This window comes from Pyrgilauda ruficollis, unplaced genomic scaffold (assembly GCF_017590135.1).
Source record: "Pyrgilauda ruficollis isolate IOZ18807 unplaced genomic scaffold, ASM1759013v1 scaffold2, whole genome shotgun sequence".
In the NCBI taxonomy this organism is placed as follows: Eukaryota; Metazoa; Chordata; class Aves; order Passeriformes; family Passeridae; genus Pyrgilauda; species Pyrgilauda ruficollis.
In genome coordinates, this window is record NW_024519206.1 from 13,686,000 (window position 1) to 13,703,027 (window position 17,028).

Here is a 17,028-nt window from a genome sequence, read left to right on the forward strand (position 1 = left end):
CCTCTCTCATATGTTACAGATTTTCCATAGAGACATGCATTCCTCTGAATTCTCACATTCCAATATAACAATGTAAGGATCAGACAGCAAAACATACAGCTCACAACCCTCTGATTTAGAAGAAGTACTGTAACAATACGTTGTTGAGGACTGGGACAATCCTAAAGGTTATTAACTACACAAATTAAGGAAAACTGGCAACTGCTATAGATCAGGTATGGGAAGCTGCTGGTCCCTCAGCCACCAGTTCAGCAGCCAGCTCCCCATCTTGTGCAGCAACTCTTCAAAACAACATATAATCCCAAGGTTATTATCTTCAACCCCAGACTATCCAAGAAACTACGGAGATTAAAGAGTTACTACTGTGGGAAACCAAACAAATGAGAACTAGCAGCACAGCACCAAAATGCTGACGAGCTTGGCTCTTTAATTTCTGACACCTACACAATAAAGCTGAAATATACAAAAATAAGAGGATCTATGTGTATGTTCATGGCTGATTTTGAGCACCTGGAAGCATTATTACTTTCTGCAGTTTGCTGTTCTGTGAGCTTTTAAAACACAGTTAAGGAAAAAAACCTGGAATTATTTAAATTGTCAGAATAACTTTATCAGTCAACAGGTAAACTTTCCTCTTTGGGCACTTAAGAATACCACGCAGACAGGGGAAAAAAAAAGTAAAGGACCAGATAATAAAGTCCTAAAAAGAACTAAAATACTACCAGTTGGAGTAAGAATGATAATATTGGGAAGTGTGTAGAAAGCTACAGAAAAACAAAAAGCCCAGGATGAGCATCTCAAAACCTGACAGATAATATCTGACAGTATATCACTTGAAGGAGGTAACTTCTTAAATTTTTTTTTCTCCATCACATGCTGTCTTTAATTTTTTTTTTCTGTCTCCTATCCTTGCTCGCTTATTGGAGAATAGCATTTTTAAATGAAAGAAGATGTAATTCCCTTAACAGAAAAGGAGGGGCCACTTTAAAATGGAAGTGGGGAAAGAAGGGCACAAAGAAACACTCAACCCAATGCACCAATGTTCTCTATTATTCCAAAATAACAGTGGCTGCTCCTGTATAGGTTCTTTAAAGAGAATTCAGAGACCACATTCTTTCTAGTAAGAAAACTTAAACTGGGTTTGATTCCACTGCAAAACAGTTAAGGAAAGGGTTGGTCCCACTACAGATATATACTTACAGCTTGCTCATTTCTCATTCCCACATATTTTATCCCAACTGCCTGGGCTGCAATTGCAATTTCAGTGACCGGAATACCAACAATGCCAAACATGTATTCAATATTCTGTAAAGAAAAAAGTTCAGAAAAGTCAGACTTTTTTTTTTTTTCCCCAAAAGACAACTTTAATAAGCACACGCCAAACACAGATATGCTAACTACACAGGCAATCTAAAACTAAAATGTAACATATATAGTCACAGAGAAGCTCCCATGTGGAAACATCATGAGAAGCTGATGTGGAAACATCAGCTGATGTCTGTAGGTCAGCCCTCTGTGGTTGTGAAAGCCCTGGATTTTATTGTGGGAGTCTACAAGCAGTGGGATAAAGGTTCAGTGCCTCAGTCAACGTGTGTTTAGTGCTTTCCACCGAGCAATGCTTACCTGGGACATCTCTGCTACATCACTTTCCTGATTCTCAGTATGTCAGCTGCCTCTACTCCGAAAATGCCTCATGGCACCTTGTGTTTTCACACTTTCACAGAAAATTAAGGGCAAAAAGCTCCCAATAAATGGTTGGGAAAGTACCGTACCCACGGAAACACAGAGATGGAGAAGAGTACGCTTGTCTGGATTACAAATTAACTACTTCTCCATGTTTCACAGGCCAAACGCAAAGTCTTCTCGCAAGACCCGTGCCAGCATCTCGAGTCTAGAGACAACACAGAGTTTTCGTCGCTGCAAAGGCGGCGCAGGAGGCACATCCAGCTGTCACGGGCAGGGCCGCGGAGGACCCTCGGCATCGCCTGCTGGTAACGGGGATCGGCTGAGCTCGGGAACGGGGCAGGCTCGGGAATGGGGCAGGCCCTGCAGAAGAAGGGAATCAGTGGCGGCCTGGGGACCGCCGCCCGGGGGCCGGGGCAGTGCGGCGGAACCGCCCTTCCTCTCCCTCCCTCGCTCCCACAGAGCGGCGGGGCGAGCCCTTTCCGTCAGCCCCGGGGTGAGTCCGGCCGCGCACATTCACTCGCTGCAGGCTATCCCGGCGCGCAGGCTGCCGGCTCCCGCCCCGCGCTCTTACTTGCGCCCTGAGGGCCTGGGCGATGATCTGCGCCCCGCTGACCGCCTCGCCCTCCATGGCTGCCCCGCCGCCCGCCTGGAACGGGCCGGCACCCGGGGCGAAGGGCGCGCGCAGTGGCTGACAGGCGGTTCGGCCAATCAGACAACGGAGGGGGCGGGCCCGAGGAACGCAACCCTGACCCCGTTGGCGGGTTGCGCGGGGCGGAGATCGGAACAGCTTCCTATTGGCCAGCGCGGGCAGCCAATCAGAGGCCGCGAGGCGCCGGCCCTGCAGCGTGAGGCTCGCTGCGCGCGGGGTCGGGATCGGGGCTGGGACCAGGATCAGGATCAGGATCCGGCCGGGTGTTCCCGGGAGCGGGGCGGGCCGGGCCGGGAGGGATCGCTGGTGACAGGGCCGCAGCCCCGGTGGCCTCCGTGAGCCGCAGGGCCGCGCGGTACCCGGGGCAGCCGTCCCCGCGCGCTCCGGCTGTGTGGGGCTGGTCAGAGGCGGCGGGCGCGGAGCGGGGCAGAGTGCGCGGGCTGTGTGAGGGGCCGGGGCCCGGCGCGCACCGGGAGCAGTGCCAGACACCCTCCCAAAATCCCGGCTGAGGGACGGCGCACGCCCCCCTGCCCATCCCGGCACGTGTCGCCGAAGTGACACAGGTGACAGCACGTCCTTGCCTCACGGTCCGGCTTGTCCAGTCAAACCACTGGTGACAGCAGCGCTCCATTCGCCCTCGCTCGCCAAACAACAAAAAAACATAGATAACAAAACACAGAGGGCATAGATAACAAAAACCTTCACAAAACCTACATTATAAAATACTGTAATATAATGCAGCAAATAAAAGCAGTAGACAGGAAGTATCAGTGGAAAACCCCTTGGATTTCACTATCTGTATTTTTAAAATATGTTGTATAATATATAGCGGAATGTCAGCAACCTCACAATCCATGGTTACCATTCAGCCTAAAAAACACTTCATTTTTTCATTCCCCATTGAATAGTAATCATTACTGTGTATGTTACTGTTAGGACTGTTTATGTTATTATACTATATGTTGGGCATAGCTTAACGTGCATTTACTATTAATCACTCAGGAGGACCCAGACTAGTGCTGTGCTACTTCTGTTATTTCAAGATTCTTCTGAGCGTAGAAGTGTGAAGAAGAAGGGTATGTGTTGCTTTTCTCTGTCTATACATCCAGGTGTGGTGACAGGTGACAGACTTCTAAGCTTCATGTTCTGTTGAAAAGCGAATGAGTGGATGCTTTATTTCACAACACACTGAGATCAGGTGGTTCTGAAAAGGTAAATAGGAAAACAGGCTGCAGTGTGACTGGGGAGAAAACTTGGCATCCAAACTTGGACACCAGTCTTTTTACCCTTTGTGTGGAACTATAGCTGGAATATTGTGACTGCATGACAGTAATACTGCTATGAAGTATTTATATTTGCGTGACATGATCCTGCTGAAGCTTGTCTGTCAGGCAAAAGACCACATAAATCATAGAAAAGGGACATAAAAAGAGATAAAATTGTAAAGCATTTCAGGTAATGAAAATTTCAAGTCATGGCTCAGGTGAGGTGACAGCTCTGTAGATCCTAAGCAAATTAACTTCCCTTCAAGGAAAGGATTTATGAGATGGTGCGACATCTTCTAGTAGTAAAAGCATCCAGAGTGTGGCAGAGACACACTACTTGGTATCTCAACAGCCTAAGGGCTGAGTAAACCCTATTGGTATCCTTATTTTGGCTGGAAAGTTTAATACACCCAAGCCCAGCCTTGGGGCTTGTCATGGCTCTGTGTTAGAAGCAATCCACGAGGGAGCAGAGTCCTGTTGTTTAAGCTGTCAGACAGGGGAAAGGCTTTAGGGAGCACTCACACAAGTGCTCAGCCATCATCTGTAGGACTGGCAGTAATCACAACCCAGGCTTGGAATCAGAGGAATTATTTTAGTTATTTTAGCTGCCCCAGGTTCAGCCAGATGGAGTTGTGGAGTTGCATGTTCAGTGCTAAACCTCTTGTGCATCTAAGTGAGCAAAAGATTCAGGTTAGTACTTTGGAGTGTTTCTGACCACCAGGAAATGAAACATGATAGAAAAATAAGACCTCTCCAAGCATGTTTGTAAAATGTAACATTTTGTAGAGGGTCACTACCTGTTTGTTTGGTTTTTTTACTAGTGTTTTTGGCTTTTTAAAAAGGCACTTTTTCTAATGCATAGCAATTCCATCTCGTGATCTGAAACTCTCCAACTTTTTCCATCACTAATAATGATGAATTCTAATTACATTTTAGTTGACAACTTTATTAAGGAGCAGCTGGCTAGAACCCATTTCTGCCCTAAATAGGCATTTTGGCTTTGAAGGGGTGACAAGGAATAGAAAAGAGATTTTTGTCAGTGAAGTGCAGCACAGCTCGTTTATTTTCAGTATGTTCCTTAACTGTGAGAGGTTTCTACCCCTGAACTCCCTCCTCCTGCTACTGCTTTATATCTTCACATATGCTTTGGTATTTCAGTTGCAAAGCTGAGCTGCACAGAACAGGGAGGCCCCTCCATTCTTGGTGTACATTGCCAAATCACCCCCCAAAAGTACCAAATGTTTTAGGATAGCTTGGATATAGCAAGGATAGCTTGTCATACATCACTTTTCAAAACTGTTTATGTAAATGAGTATCTTTAATCCATCTGATTACAGAGAGGCCGAGGTTTTATTCTGTTTTCATCAAACTTTAAATAAATTTACCCTTGAAGGCATGTATCTATGGACACATTGGCTAATTAAAGCTCAAGGAAATTGGAATATGTAGTTGAGCTTAGCAGCACTGAACAGCTAAGTTACTCCTGTACCCTTAGAAGTGTTACTATTACATGTTAAGACCTTTTGGTTGAACAAATAATTCTTCTGCCTACCATGGGCACCAAGGTTATAATTTTGCTGTCCTACATAATGCTTTTTCCATTTGCTCATTGTTAGATACTAAGCAGTTGGTGTTTAGGAAAAAAAAAGCAGTATTGAAGATTGTTATTATCTGTTTTTCATCCTGGAATTCAAGCAAAGTGATATTTTCAGTTAACTTGCCATAGACTTTCTTTTTTTAGGCACAAAACTACATTTACTAGAACATGAATGAAAATAAGACTGTGATTAGTTTAGGATTGATCTTTTTTTCCTGCTGAGCTTTAGAGAAGTCTCTTCATGCATGTGTCTGTCAGTCTGTTTTTGCTTTGGAAAAATTCAGGGAGCTGTAGATCACAAAGACTGAAGGGCACTAAGAGTGTTTTGGAACTTTTTTTTCTTGGATACAAGGTCCCTGAGAGCAAATACAATTTAAAAAATCAGTAACTGAACTTAGAGCTATTAATGTATAGCACCAGTAATCTCTCCTACACGCTCTTTCAACTTCACTAATATTTGAGATTTAATTCCTTAATGATACTAGTGACACTGTGGTGACAAATACAGGGTTCTCATATTATGAGAATAATTCTGAATAAAAAGGCATTTCTGTAGTCTTTCTGAACTGTTGCACAACCATTGACTGTGTCAGTCCTTGTTCTAAGTCCTTTCCTAACTTGGGAAGTCAAAGGGTTACATGGGGAGCCCATATTGCAGAGTGCTCCAGCCTTCCAGACTCAATAGTTCTTCATTTTTTCTAAGAAAAGCTAACTAATGCAAATTTTCTCCATTTTGTATAGATTTTTTAATTTATTTTTGTTACTATGAAAGCATTTTTAAACTTACTTATCTGCGTTGCGTGGGAGGAATGCAGATCTGAATTGCACTCAACATTTTTATAAGTGCTCAAAAAAGCTGCACTGTAGGAGAAATATTTGCCTATTTCATATTTGGAGTTAGAATACAGTGAATTCATAATCCATTAGGAGAGGCATTTTTGTGATAGATGCAGAGGTATTGTCTAGTGTAATTCTCTTGGCAATTATCTGTTTCACTGTTGATAAAATAAGTCCTATTTCTGCTTGACTGCTAAATACAGTCTCCAAGTAATTTTGGGAAATGCTACTTTTAAATACATCTCCCATCACTGAACGGGGAGGAACTGCAAATATGTGAGCTGCTTTAAACTTTTCTCAAAGATGTTTTGATATATGGTGAAATAATCTATAAATGAATGTCAATTATAAAGGGAAACCAAGCAAGGAGATCACTAGAACTGTATATGAAGCTTAAATGCTTTTGAACAGGACATAGTTGTTTAAAGCACCAGTGCTGATGGATTTAAGCTTTAGAAACAACATGCACATGGTCATTCAGGAACTTAAAAGTACCACACTGCTGAGAGCCTCACTTACCATCCACACTTAATTGTAAATTCAAATTCCTGGCATGACATTTTCCTCAAGCTCCCCCACCCCACCTATCTGGGGCTTTTCTCCTCTAGGTTTATGGCATTCACCATGGTGGCTCTGTGCTGGAAGCTGTCCATCTGCTTTCTCTTCTATCAAGTGGTCTCAGGAAGGGTGAGGAGGGAGGGGCACTACGTGGCGGCCGTGTACGAGCACGAGTCCATCCTGAGCCCGACCCCGGCGGCGCTGGTGGAGCGACGCTCCGCGCTGGAGCTCATGGGCAGGAACCTCGACATCTACGAGCAGCAAGCGCTGGCTGCTGCCAGGCAGGTATGCCCAGCTCCAGGCAGCACTCGTGTGCACCCTGGGTATATATAGAGGAGGTGCTATTTGAAGATAATCTTTCACATTTGTGTTCCCTGGCAACTAAAGCTGTATTTATATCCATAACTATGGTCTGGGTTCTCAGACGATCTGACCTGCCAGCAGCTTGAAAAAGAAGCAGGCCAATTAGCATCCCGCCTGACTCGGGCTATTCCAAGCTTGGAAAAACATGCCCATCGTTATTTAGTAAAGGGAAATCAATTTTCTATTTTGGTCTGAATACCTAGCTCCTTTCTCTTTTCTTAAATGGAAGGGTTTCCTTGAAAGTTTGTCTTGCTGGCAGCTGTCTTGGGTTTGGTTTTATTCCAGTGCTCTCAATGGAAATTCCTGAATGTTTCTAAAAACTAAGGAAGTCAGATGCTTTGGAAATGAATGTTCTGCTTTTAACAACTTTGTGGAACTAAAATTTTCCATTCCTTTCTCCTACCCACCATGGAATGGTTCTCAGTCTAAATATATTTAGAGGAGGAAGACTAGTATTGCCAGCTGTTGTTAGGCACAGCCCTCTTTCCTCCCCTCCCAAGAAATCCCAGGCTGGTTCTAGTGACAGGAAGCAAGTGTTACTGGCCCTACACAGAGAAGAGCTGACTTGAAGTTTTCAGAAATCTGTTGTTGTGGGAGAGAATAATTACTATTTTTATATAAATTGAAAACATTATTTTTCTTGAGAAGTTCAGATATTTGGGCAGAAGCATAATAGCAATTTTTATGCAGCCCTGCACTCAAGACACATAAATTATCCCAAAACCATCACATAGATAACACGTTTGAGCTGACTTTTGAAAACGAACAGGAATTTGAGTGACTGGTACTGTGTCCACCTCATCTTTAGGAACAGTTCAGATCTCCCTGAATTTCAGGCTGAGCCTCTGGCATCACTACATTTTTACCAGACTGTGCACTGCTTTCACAGTGAAGCTGTTTCTGAAATCAACATTCCCAGTATCCTGTCCAACCCTATAGTATAATGGGATTTAGAGAAGTCTCTTCATGCATGTGTCTGTCAGTCTGTATTTGCTTTGGAATAATTCAGGGAGCTGTAGATCACCCAATTCCTAATTAATTAAGTGATGCTGCACCTTTGACAAAGTGTCAATATATGTAACTATGCAAATAGCATAATTCTGATAAAAAATTTAAGACAAGTTTTAACATTATCAGTCTTTAACCTGAATGATGACATTCTCCTAACTTGTGTGAAAGGAGGATATCTTTGGTAAGAAATTGGATGCAGTATGCTCTTATTTGCATGCCCTTAAAATGATGTCACATGCATTATTTTTCAAGATAAAGGTATGTGTCAGGTTAAACAAGTTTTCTTTATACAGTTACACACCTACTACATAGTTACACCTGCTATGAAGTTGAAGAAAAGACATCTTCAAGCTACACTATTGGCAAAACATAATTGGGTTATCCTTAACTCTCTTTAACTGTTTTTACCCATGAGATCCCCCCTTTGCCTTGCTTACAAAACATGTCTTTGTTTTACATACAGGGGGCACAGATCATTGTTTTTCCTGAAGATGGAATCCATGGCTTCAACTTCACCAGAAGCTCCATATACCCTTACTTGGATTTCGTTCCGCATTCACACTCTGGGAAGTGGAATCCCTGCAGAGAGCCCTATTTGTACAATGACACAGAGGTAAATGCAGGTGATGCCTGCAGGGGTGGGATAACTGAATGCTCCAAGTGGGAAATAGTTCAAGTTGGGTTGCTTAGGGAAGTAAGCAAGAAGTTTAACAACTCCTAGTACCAGATTCTGTTTTCTTGGATGCTCAAGCTCCGCCACATTCATTCTTAGCAGAGAAGGGTTTAGATCCATACATGCAAGGAGATCAGTTGTGTATGAACCATGTGGATTTGTCATCTCCTCCTCCCCAACCTCTGAAATGGTAACTGCTCTTTCGTAAGATCCTTCTGTGTGGGTTTAGTTTGAGCAACATTGTTTTAGATAAGACAAGACAGTAGTAGCTTCCCTTTTGGTGCATTCTTGTTATTTGGCTTTAATGACTTAATGACATCACAGCATTCTGACTCAGCAATCATTGTCAAATGATTAGCACAAGTAACAGGACTTAGCTGATACAATGTAATAGAAGTCACAGCTTGGCACGGACCAAGTGTGATTACATAAGGAGTGACCTGGATGTTACAAAAATAGTATTGTCACTGACTGTTCTGGACCTGAACTGAAAATAACCATGCTCAGTAAATACAGACTGCTAATTCTTCCAGTAATCAATATAATGAAAGAAATCACGCCTGTACCTAGTGAGCAGCATTTGTGTGTGAACACGAATCACAGTTGTAAACAATGATCTATTTGAATCTTTGTTACCAGTGATCACTGCCAAACAAGCAAGAGCTAAGTTTGGCATTCAGATGCTGTTTGGAGATTGCAGTCATGTCAGTCTTTGGTACAGCACTCTGTGTTATGGGAGAAATATCTCAGTAATACTGTGGTCTGCAATGTTTTCTATTTCTTTGCTGTAATATGCAAGGTCTATCCCTTTCCATATCTGCTTCTCTAAGTCATAGGTAGTAATTACTTTCTAAAAATTTATAGTAAAAACATCCAAGTGCAGATGATCTTGCTGTTCTAAAGGCACACACAGGTCAGTTGTGTTGCCTTGGCAAAGTTTGCAGTTGACATACACTGTTTTAAAGCCATTGGTGCTCCTACAAGTCACAAGTTTCTAAAGATTAACACCCTTGGAATAGATTTATTTTCTTACTTCCTTCTGAGGAAATAAAATTTAGACAATTTTTTTCAGAGCTGTTTTAAAATAAACATCTGAAATAACTTTCTGCCTGCAAAGCTACTGGTTCCAGTAGCTCTTGTCACAAAATCATTTGTCCATACTGTTCTGCAGGTCGTTCAGCGCCTGAGCTGCATGGCTCTGAAGAACAAGATATTCCTTGTGGCAAACCTAGGGACCAAGCAGCCGTGCGAGCGCTCGGAGCCGCGGTGCCCGCCGGACGGGAGGTACCAGTTCAACACCAACGTGGCGTTCGCCGCCGACGGCGCGCTGCTGGCCACGTACCGCAAACACAACCTGTACTTTGAGAACGCCTTTGACACCCCTGCCGAGCCAGACTATGCATTCTTTGACACCCCTTTTGCTGGCAAGTTTGGCATGTTCACTTGCTTTGATATACTCTTTTTTGAGCCTGCAGTGAGCCTCATCAGACAATACAATTTGAAGCAAATTGTTTATCCGACTGCCTGGATGAACCAGCTCCCGCTTTTGTCTGCTGTAGAGTTTCAACAAGCTTTTTCAACAGCTTTCAATGTCAATATTTTAGCAGCCAACATCCACCACCCTACCTTGGGCATGACAGGGAGTGGCATATACACTCCAGTAAAATCATTCATCTATCACAACATGGAAAGTTATGGTGGCAAGCTCATAGTAGCAGAAATTCCTGTGATTACTGCAGATTATAAAACCAATTTAGAGAGTAATGAAAGATTTAGAGAGAACTTACATGACTCATGCAGGACTTTTACAAGCACCTCACTGGATGATGAAGTTTGCTTTAAGGAGCAAGAGACTTCTGGCAGAGTATCTGAAAAAGGAAAGGAACAGTCACCTCCTTCCTTTTATGCAGAAATGATGTATGACAACTTCACTTTTGTTCCATTATGGGGGGAAAAGGGAGAGCTCCAGGTTTGTGCCAATAGCCTTTGTTGTTACTTAAACTATCGGAGAGCTGCTCTGAGTGATGAATTATATGCTTTGGGAGTTTTTGATGGGCTCCACACAGTGCATGGCACATATTATGTCCAGGCCTGTGCCTTGGTGAAGTGTGGTGGTCTCAGCTTTAGCACTTGTGGACAGGAGGTCACGGATGCCACTGCTCTGATAGATTTCCAGCTATGGGGAAATATGAGCACCCCTTACATCTTTCCTTTGTTGCTGACATCTGGTATTACCTTGGACTTTGCTGATCACATGGGCTGGAAAAACAACCACTATTTCCTCAGCAAAAATAGAACATCTGCTGGCCTCCTGACAGCTGCTCTCTATGGACGATGGTATGAAAAGGACTAGCACAGATACTTGAGTGAGTCAGAAAAAAACAGCCCATATGTTCAGAGTATGTATCTTAACAGAAATTGTTAAATATCCATATTTGCTAGAGGTTCACGTGTGTTTGTCCCATCACTGCCTGATTAGGTCCCACATTTGAAATAATGGCTGTTAGTACAGTCTGTACTCTGGTAGCTTATGTCCTACCAGGAGTGAAGGAACTGCCTTGCAAAGGTAAAAGCTTGCTGTGATCTGGTGAGATGATTTATACCAGACACTTCTCATTTCAACTGAATTTGAATTTGTTCCTTGTAGTTTAATCCTTTGGTTTTTGGGGGCCCTGGCTGGGAGTGTGGAAATTAATAGAATGGAAAACTACTGCAAGAGGAAAAACCCAAACAAACAAAATAAAGGGTTGGAAGACATAAATATTGTGCATAACATGGACAAGAACACGTAGGTATACATACAGATGGCTTTGATTTGCTGAAGTTCTGATCTCTGGTTAGGGTGCCGTGATTTTTTTTTTCTTAGAGTCAAAAACTTCCAGCTGAAATCATTACCATGGACTGGCCACTCAGGTATCTATAATCCTGTTACACATTTAACTGCATGTTACAGTTGTAAACATCTACAGAATGGCTAATCTGAGAAACAGGGTATCAGTGACTGTGAAAGCCTAGACTGCAGCAAGACACAATTCACAAGGAATTATGTTCAAAGAAAACATCAGCATTGAATATCAGTGGCCATGTTATGTACTGTTTGAGTACTTTAACTTTCCCTGTTTAAAAGAGTAGTCATTTTAAGACTGTTTTGACTTTAAAACATCTTACACACTGTTCATGAATTTATTCAAGAGGAGTTATGAAAAGCACATAATAAGCTGTGGGACAGCAAGGATTTTGCATCAATGCTTCATGTGCCAGATGGCAGGTTTGTGCTGCTCAGTAAAACACACCATTTTTTCCAGAGCAATAACTGGATTAAGTGCTATAGCTGTTCTAGTGCAGTGAAGAAGCTGGGAAGAGAATATTTAAAGGTTATTAATTTGGGGTTACATTCAGACAAGTTAATGTATTCTCAAGCATTATAATTTTATGGGGTCTTATTGGCTATTATGACTTCATCTGGGTAATGGCTGTTAAGTAATGGAATAAACACAACTGTTCCTTTGGTGAGTCCTTGTGTTCCAGCTGCTCAGGCTGAGGAGCAGAGCACAGGAGACAGGAGAGCTCAGAGTCTCTCTTTGTTCTGGTGGTCTGAGTTGGTTCAAACTGAAACCACCACAGCTACAAGGATGAGTCCTGAGAGGTGCTCAATCAGCTCCTGCTTCAAATGAGCTCACTTTCTGGTTTCAGAAAGCAAAACAACCGAAAAACTGCTGAATTTCTACCTTAGGGTTTCTGAGATATTTACACAGAATTAGTGTATGATTATGGAAGATCTTGGGCTCTGTCAGTCTGTATCCCTGTGAATCAGGCCCTTGTTGAACACCACTCTGATACAGCAGCACACCAGGTTTGTTTATCCTGCAGCATATATTGGACAGAAATATGGAGAGGGGAATGTCTGTATCTCATTAGGCATAAACTTGCTGCTATAAAAGTAGGCCATTCCACCACAGGGTTATTAAAGATCATTAATTCTTTGGCACCCATACCATGTTCTTGCTGAATGCTGCATGATTCCAGGACGTACAGGGTAGAACAGAAAAGCATTTGCAGTGGTTGGTGGTGCTGCTGCTGCTTCCAGTACCACATGACCAAGTCTGAAAGAATGGAACAATGAACAACTGGAGATTTCAGCTCTCAGGACCCTTCACTTCGGAGGCTGAAAAACATGCAGCTTCATGCACTAAAATACTGCTTGGGATTTAGTTCCAGAGCAGACCATTGTCACAGTAAGTCAGGCTAAACAAATAAATAGCATTACACATATTTGCTATGCTTAAGGAAAGAAGAGGTACTTACCTGTAAAATACTTGCAAAGTGTGTTCCAAAGAGCTATTCCAAGTCTGGGTATGTTAAAATTGTTAGAACAAGACCTCAGCCCTACTAGAGTTTGCATGAGGTACGTTCCTGTCCCCTCCCTGAGAGGAGCAGGCAGTGTCAGAGAGTGTTCTCATACCTTGTTCCCTTCACCCAAAACAGCTGCCTCCAGCAAAGAGTCACTGGAAAGGTTGAACAGGCAGTACTAGACACAATGGATTAGCAGGAAGTATCTACTCCTACCTCCCACCCTGATCCTTGAGTAACAGATGTGTCTGTGTGACCTGGGGTGACCAGCAGTCACCTGCAACAGCCCCACACATGGATGGCTTCTGGAAGTGTGTGCTGGAGCCTGACCTGGGGTGACCAGCAGTCAGCCCCACACATGGATGGCTTCTGGAAGTGTGTGCTGGAGCAGCAATCCCAGCACTGCTCTGTTCCCAAACAAGCCTGCAGTCTTTTGGGTGAAGCTACTTACCACGTGCTGAGGAGGTGTGAGAAGCCTTCAGCAAAGCTGATGTTCATTAGTTACACACTGTAATGCATCCCATCATCTAGTGGATGTGAAGTTTTATTAAAGCTTCCCAAGCCATTCCTGTCTGAGAGTGGAACAAAACCAAACCAGGACGCAAGGATTTTGACGTAGAGGAAGTAGAGCTGAAATCTAGAGCAGCTTTAAACCTCTCAGTCTGTGGACCAAAGTGAAACCAGGATTTGGAATTTGTACTGAGACTAAAGAAACTTCCTCTCTGAGACAGCAGGGGATGGTGTCTTTAAAGGACACTGCTCCTGGGAAGGATAACAACCATAAAAACTCTCTGTCCAGGTAGGAGTAACAGCATGTGAGTCCAGGGGGTTGGAAGGTTCCTCATAAGGGATCTGCTGCTTCAGGATTAACAGTGATTTTTCCAGGTGGATGTCGGGATACTCTCCTTACTGTAAGAGAAACAGAAAGCAGATCAAAGGAGCAGCTGGAAAACAACCTTGGAGTTGAGCTATCAAGAGGCATGGGAAGAAGCTGATGTGACACAGCTGGAAAACAGAACCTTGGAGTTGAGCTATCAAGAGACTTGGGAAGTGGCTGAGGCAACACAATCTGCTCAGATCAGAGACCTTCACAAGGCCCAGCTGGGCACAAGCTCCTTGAGGCAGATCTCAGCCAGTGAGATGAAAACCCCAAATATTCACAGGCTGAACTGAATTATCACTCCCTCAAGTTTTTAAAAGTCAACAACAATGAAAATACTTGGGAGAGTCACTGTGCTCTTTTTCCCTGCCCTAGGAGAGCAGGTGCGGGCAACACAGGTCAGAAAGCAGAGATAATAGTGGGAACCACAACAAATGAAACAAACTCTTGACAGAAGAGATTAGAAAGGTTGAATTAATTAAGACTTTATTAGATTAGGAAGATTTTTAAGATTTTTAGAAAATTATGCAGACAGTTTGAGTAACAAAGTTTGGCAAGAGACAGGAAATACATGACAGGATACATGAATCACTAGATTTGGTTATAAAACTATTTAAGCTATCTTATCCATTCTTTTAACATAGAACACCTGAGATGTCAGACTTATGTCAGATCCCAGGTACAGAAAAGAAATCCTGCAAGTCTGTCCTTTGACAAGACTTCAAAGCAGGTTTTGTTTTGTTCTGTTGTAAACCTGAATAGCAAGAGTTCTGGCTGCATCTATTGCAATTTTAATTAAAAAAAGAAAGATTGTAAGGTGTTTTTTTCCTCTTTAAATATTTAGTGACACCATCAACGTGAAGACAACTTGAAAGGCTCTTTAAGTTCTCTATTATTCAACTATGTTTACAGTTACATGGGGGAACACTGCAAGATCTTTTTCCCAACCTCAGCTTGAAAATTGCCAAAACATAGCATAGAATGGAGTGAGCTAAATTTATCCTAATGTAAAATAACACACAGCACACCAGGGAAGCAGGGATAATTTAAATACTGATTTATTTGAAGACAAATAATGTGCTAAAGAGACTGGGATACCAGGTTGGAAAGAGCTGCAAGAAATCTCCAAGTCCTCTAAGCAGGGACAGTCATCTTTCCCTGTCAGGAAAGTTCAGTTGTGAGATGAGCTGTAGAATTTGAAAATTTTAGTCACATTTATAACTTATCTTCCCCTCGGAAAGGAAACCAAAAAAGTCTTGTGATCTTGCTGGCTGTAGATGCTTGAACAACTGAACAAAATGCTCTTTCCAAGGCTGCCATTTCAGACCATTTTGCTCTCAGCAGGTCTGAGAGGGAACACAGATCAGGATGGAAGCCTGGGTGATATTCACCATGTCCAGCCAGGCATTTCCTTCTCCTGTTAAGCAGTAAAATGAAGGGATTTTGTGGTAAGGCTTACAGATTCTCATAAATACAATAACAGGATGGTTTCTTAAGAATAGCCAGTTGTTTCATCATTAAAATTAATGCACAGTGATACCTTTGCACTTAACATATGAAAACACATGGATATTAGAGTGAGAAGGACTCCAGAAAAAGCAAAGGCCAATGCTATCAGCTAACAAAGATGCCTGTGCTGTGTCTCTTCTCATTTCAGAGGCTATGACTGGAAAGAATCCACTAAGATCATGGAAGCCCAACTCCTGGCCCTGCACATGATCACCCCAAAGATCACACCACATTCCCAAGAGCATTTCCACCTCAGGTTTCAGTCTGTAAAGTTTGGAACCCCATGTTTTATAAATTCTTATCTTGTCTGATTCAGAGTCACAGCTACACATTTATATACAAAAAAAAAGTTTTCCATCCCAATCAGAATTCTACTCCAACTGTCTTGCCAGCTTCTGCAGTATATTAAAGAGGATTATAAGGAAATCATCACAAATCACTGAGATTACTCCAAGAGGCAATAACTATCAGTCTTGGATTTAAGGATTTGTATGAATTGGCTTGACCAGCGTTAAGAATTTAAATACTTACTTTTGTGTGATATTAATATCAGTTTTACAAAGTTTGAATTCAGACCTATGGAAGTTGTGTTAGAAGTTTAAACTACTTATGAAGAGATAAAAAAATACCCTTCTCTCCAAAGTAGATAGTCTGATTCCAACAGGACTGGATTATCAGAAATTACTATCAGGGGGAATCAATGCTTTTTAACCAGAAGTGTGATGGCATTTCTTTTGTGGATACATACCATCAGCAGAGGCCCAGTGCAAAGTTGTGGGAGAAGAGGAAGATCCTCCTGCTGCTCCTGCAGCTGTAGCCAGAGGAGCCCATGGAGCTCCCTCGCCTGCCCTGGGTACATGGAGCCAAAGCACAACCTCCACTTCTGCAGAACTGCTGTTCCATAAACATTTACCCTTTTAATTTAGGCTTTACTTTTTTAAGATGTGAACTTCACTGATCCAAACATAGAATTGAGTAGTATGGGCTCCCTGCAGACATCTAGCACTGTTAAAAATGTTCCCTGATTGTGACAAGCTTCTCGCAAGTCATGCGAGCCAGTTCTTTGGGCAGCACTCACTGACACTTCCCATCTCTCTACACACTGATCCTCTCACCCAGTTATTGCAGCATCAACAACAGAAAGACCACCACACTTTTTTTTTTTTTTTTGCAAAAGAGAACCTGAATTACCCAAATACCTGTGTATCCCCAACCAACTGCATTTAATGAACATTCTCTCTCTTTTTTTTTTAACAGTAGCTATAAATAGAGCATGTTATTCTGGGTTACTACGGTAGTTGTTGTGTTTAAATGGGTACAATCTGGGCAAGACAGGAAGGCCAATTCTTCTCAAAACCAGAATTAATTGGGTTTGAGAATCTGTAAACATTATCTCATACTCCTTTTTAGTCATCTTCCCTACAGTTTAGGTAACAGCTTTGGGATCTTTAGTGCTCCTTTTAACATCTGTGTAGATGTTAAAAGGAGCAAAACTTTGAAGAATTAATTTTTAAATGTTAACTTCTTTTTCAACCAAACGTATGTTAATTCTTTAGCCTGATATCCAAAACCAGGACATAGACAAGTCAGAATTTTAAACAAAATAAATTACCAGAAAAAAAACCCCCAACAACTGCAACCAATCTAAGT

General features: G+C 42.4%; 2 protein-coding genes and 1 long non-coding RNA gene across 5 annotated transcripts in view; 1 reads left to right on the forward strand and 2 right to left on the reverse strand.

Annotated features, from left to right (window-relative positions):
• HACL1 (2-hydroxyacyl-CoA lyase 1) overlaps positions 1-2,385 on the reverse strand; it is a 21,155-nt gene extending 18,770 nt beyond the window's left edge. Inside the window, exons 1-2 of one of the 2 annotated variants that reach the window (XM_041466290.1) lie at positions 2,258-2,385; positions 1,201-1,305 (exon numbers count right to left, since the gene is read on the reverse strand). In XM_041466290.1, coding sequence (XP_041322224.1) covers positions 1,201-1,305; positions 2,258-2,314 — 162 coding nt within the window. In that variant the 5' untranslated portion in view covers positions 2,315-2,385. Of the gene's footprint in view, positions 1-1,200; positions 1,306-1,623; positions 1,761-2,257 lie in introns of those variants that run through there. The other variant, XM_041466291.1, reaches the window with a different exon arrangement.
• On the forward strand, positions 1,854-12,152 carry BTD (biotinidase). 2 transcript variants are annotated; one of them, XM_041466292.1, is made up of 5 exons: positions 1,854-1,991; positions 3,338-3,411; positions 6,643-6,877; positions 8,430-8,579; positions 9,811-12,152. In XM_041466292.1, the coding sequence occupies exons 3-5, from the start codon at positions 6,647-6,649 to the stop codon at positions 10,990-10,992; spliced, it is 1,563 nt and encodes a 520-aa protein (XP_041322226.1). In that variant the 5' UTR covers positions 1,854-1,991; positions 3,338-3,411; positions 6,643-6,646; the 3' UTR covers positions 10,993-12,152. The 2 variants fall into 2 exon arrangements, with proteins under 2 accessions (XP_041322226.1, XP_041322227.1); XM_041466293.1 differs by lacking the exon at positions 1,854-1,991 and adding an exon at positions 2,692-2,898.
• A 486-nt stretch (positions 12,153-12,638) lies between these two features.
• LOC121352914 lies at positions 12,639-16,470 on the reverse strand. The gene is made up of 3 exons (XR_005955008.1): positions 15,083-16,470; positions 13,441-13,898; positions 12,639-12,742 (listed from the first exon to the last, which is right to left on the reverse strand). It is a non-coding gene; the product is annotated as an uncharacterized LOC121352914 (long non-coding RNA).
• Between the last annotated feature and the right edge of the window lie 558 nt (positions 16,471-17,028).

What these genes read in the sequence shown, in the direction of transcription:
- BTD (XM_041466292.1), top strand. Translation starts at nt 6,647, where the DNA reads ATGGCATTCACCATGGTGGCTCTGTGCTGGAAGCTGTCCATCTGCTTT. An exon ending in CGCTGGCTGCTGCCAGGCAG is followed by an intron (nt 6,878 to 8,429) that starts GTATGCCCAGCT and finishes TTTTACATACAG; the next exon opens with GGGGCACAGATCATTGTTTT. An exon ending in ATTTGTACAATGACACAGAG is followed by an intron (nt 8,580 to 9,810) that starts GTAAATGCAGGT and finishes ACTGTTCTGCAG; the next exon opens with GTCGTTCAGCGCCTGAGCTG.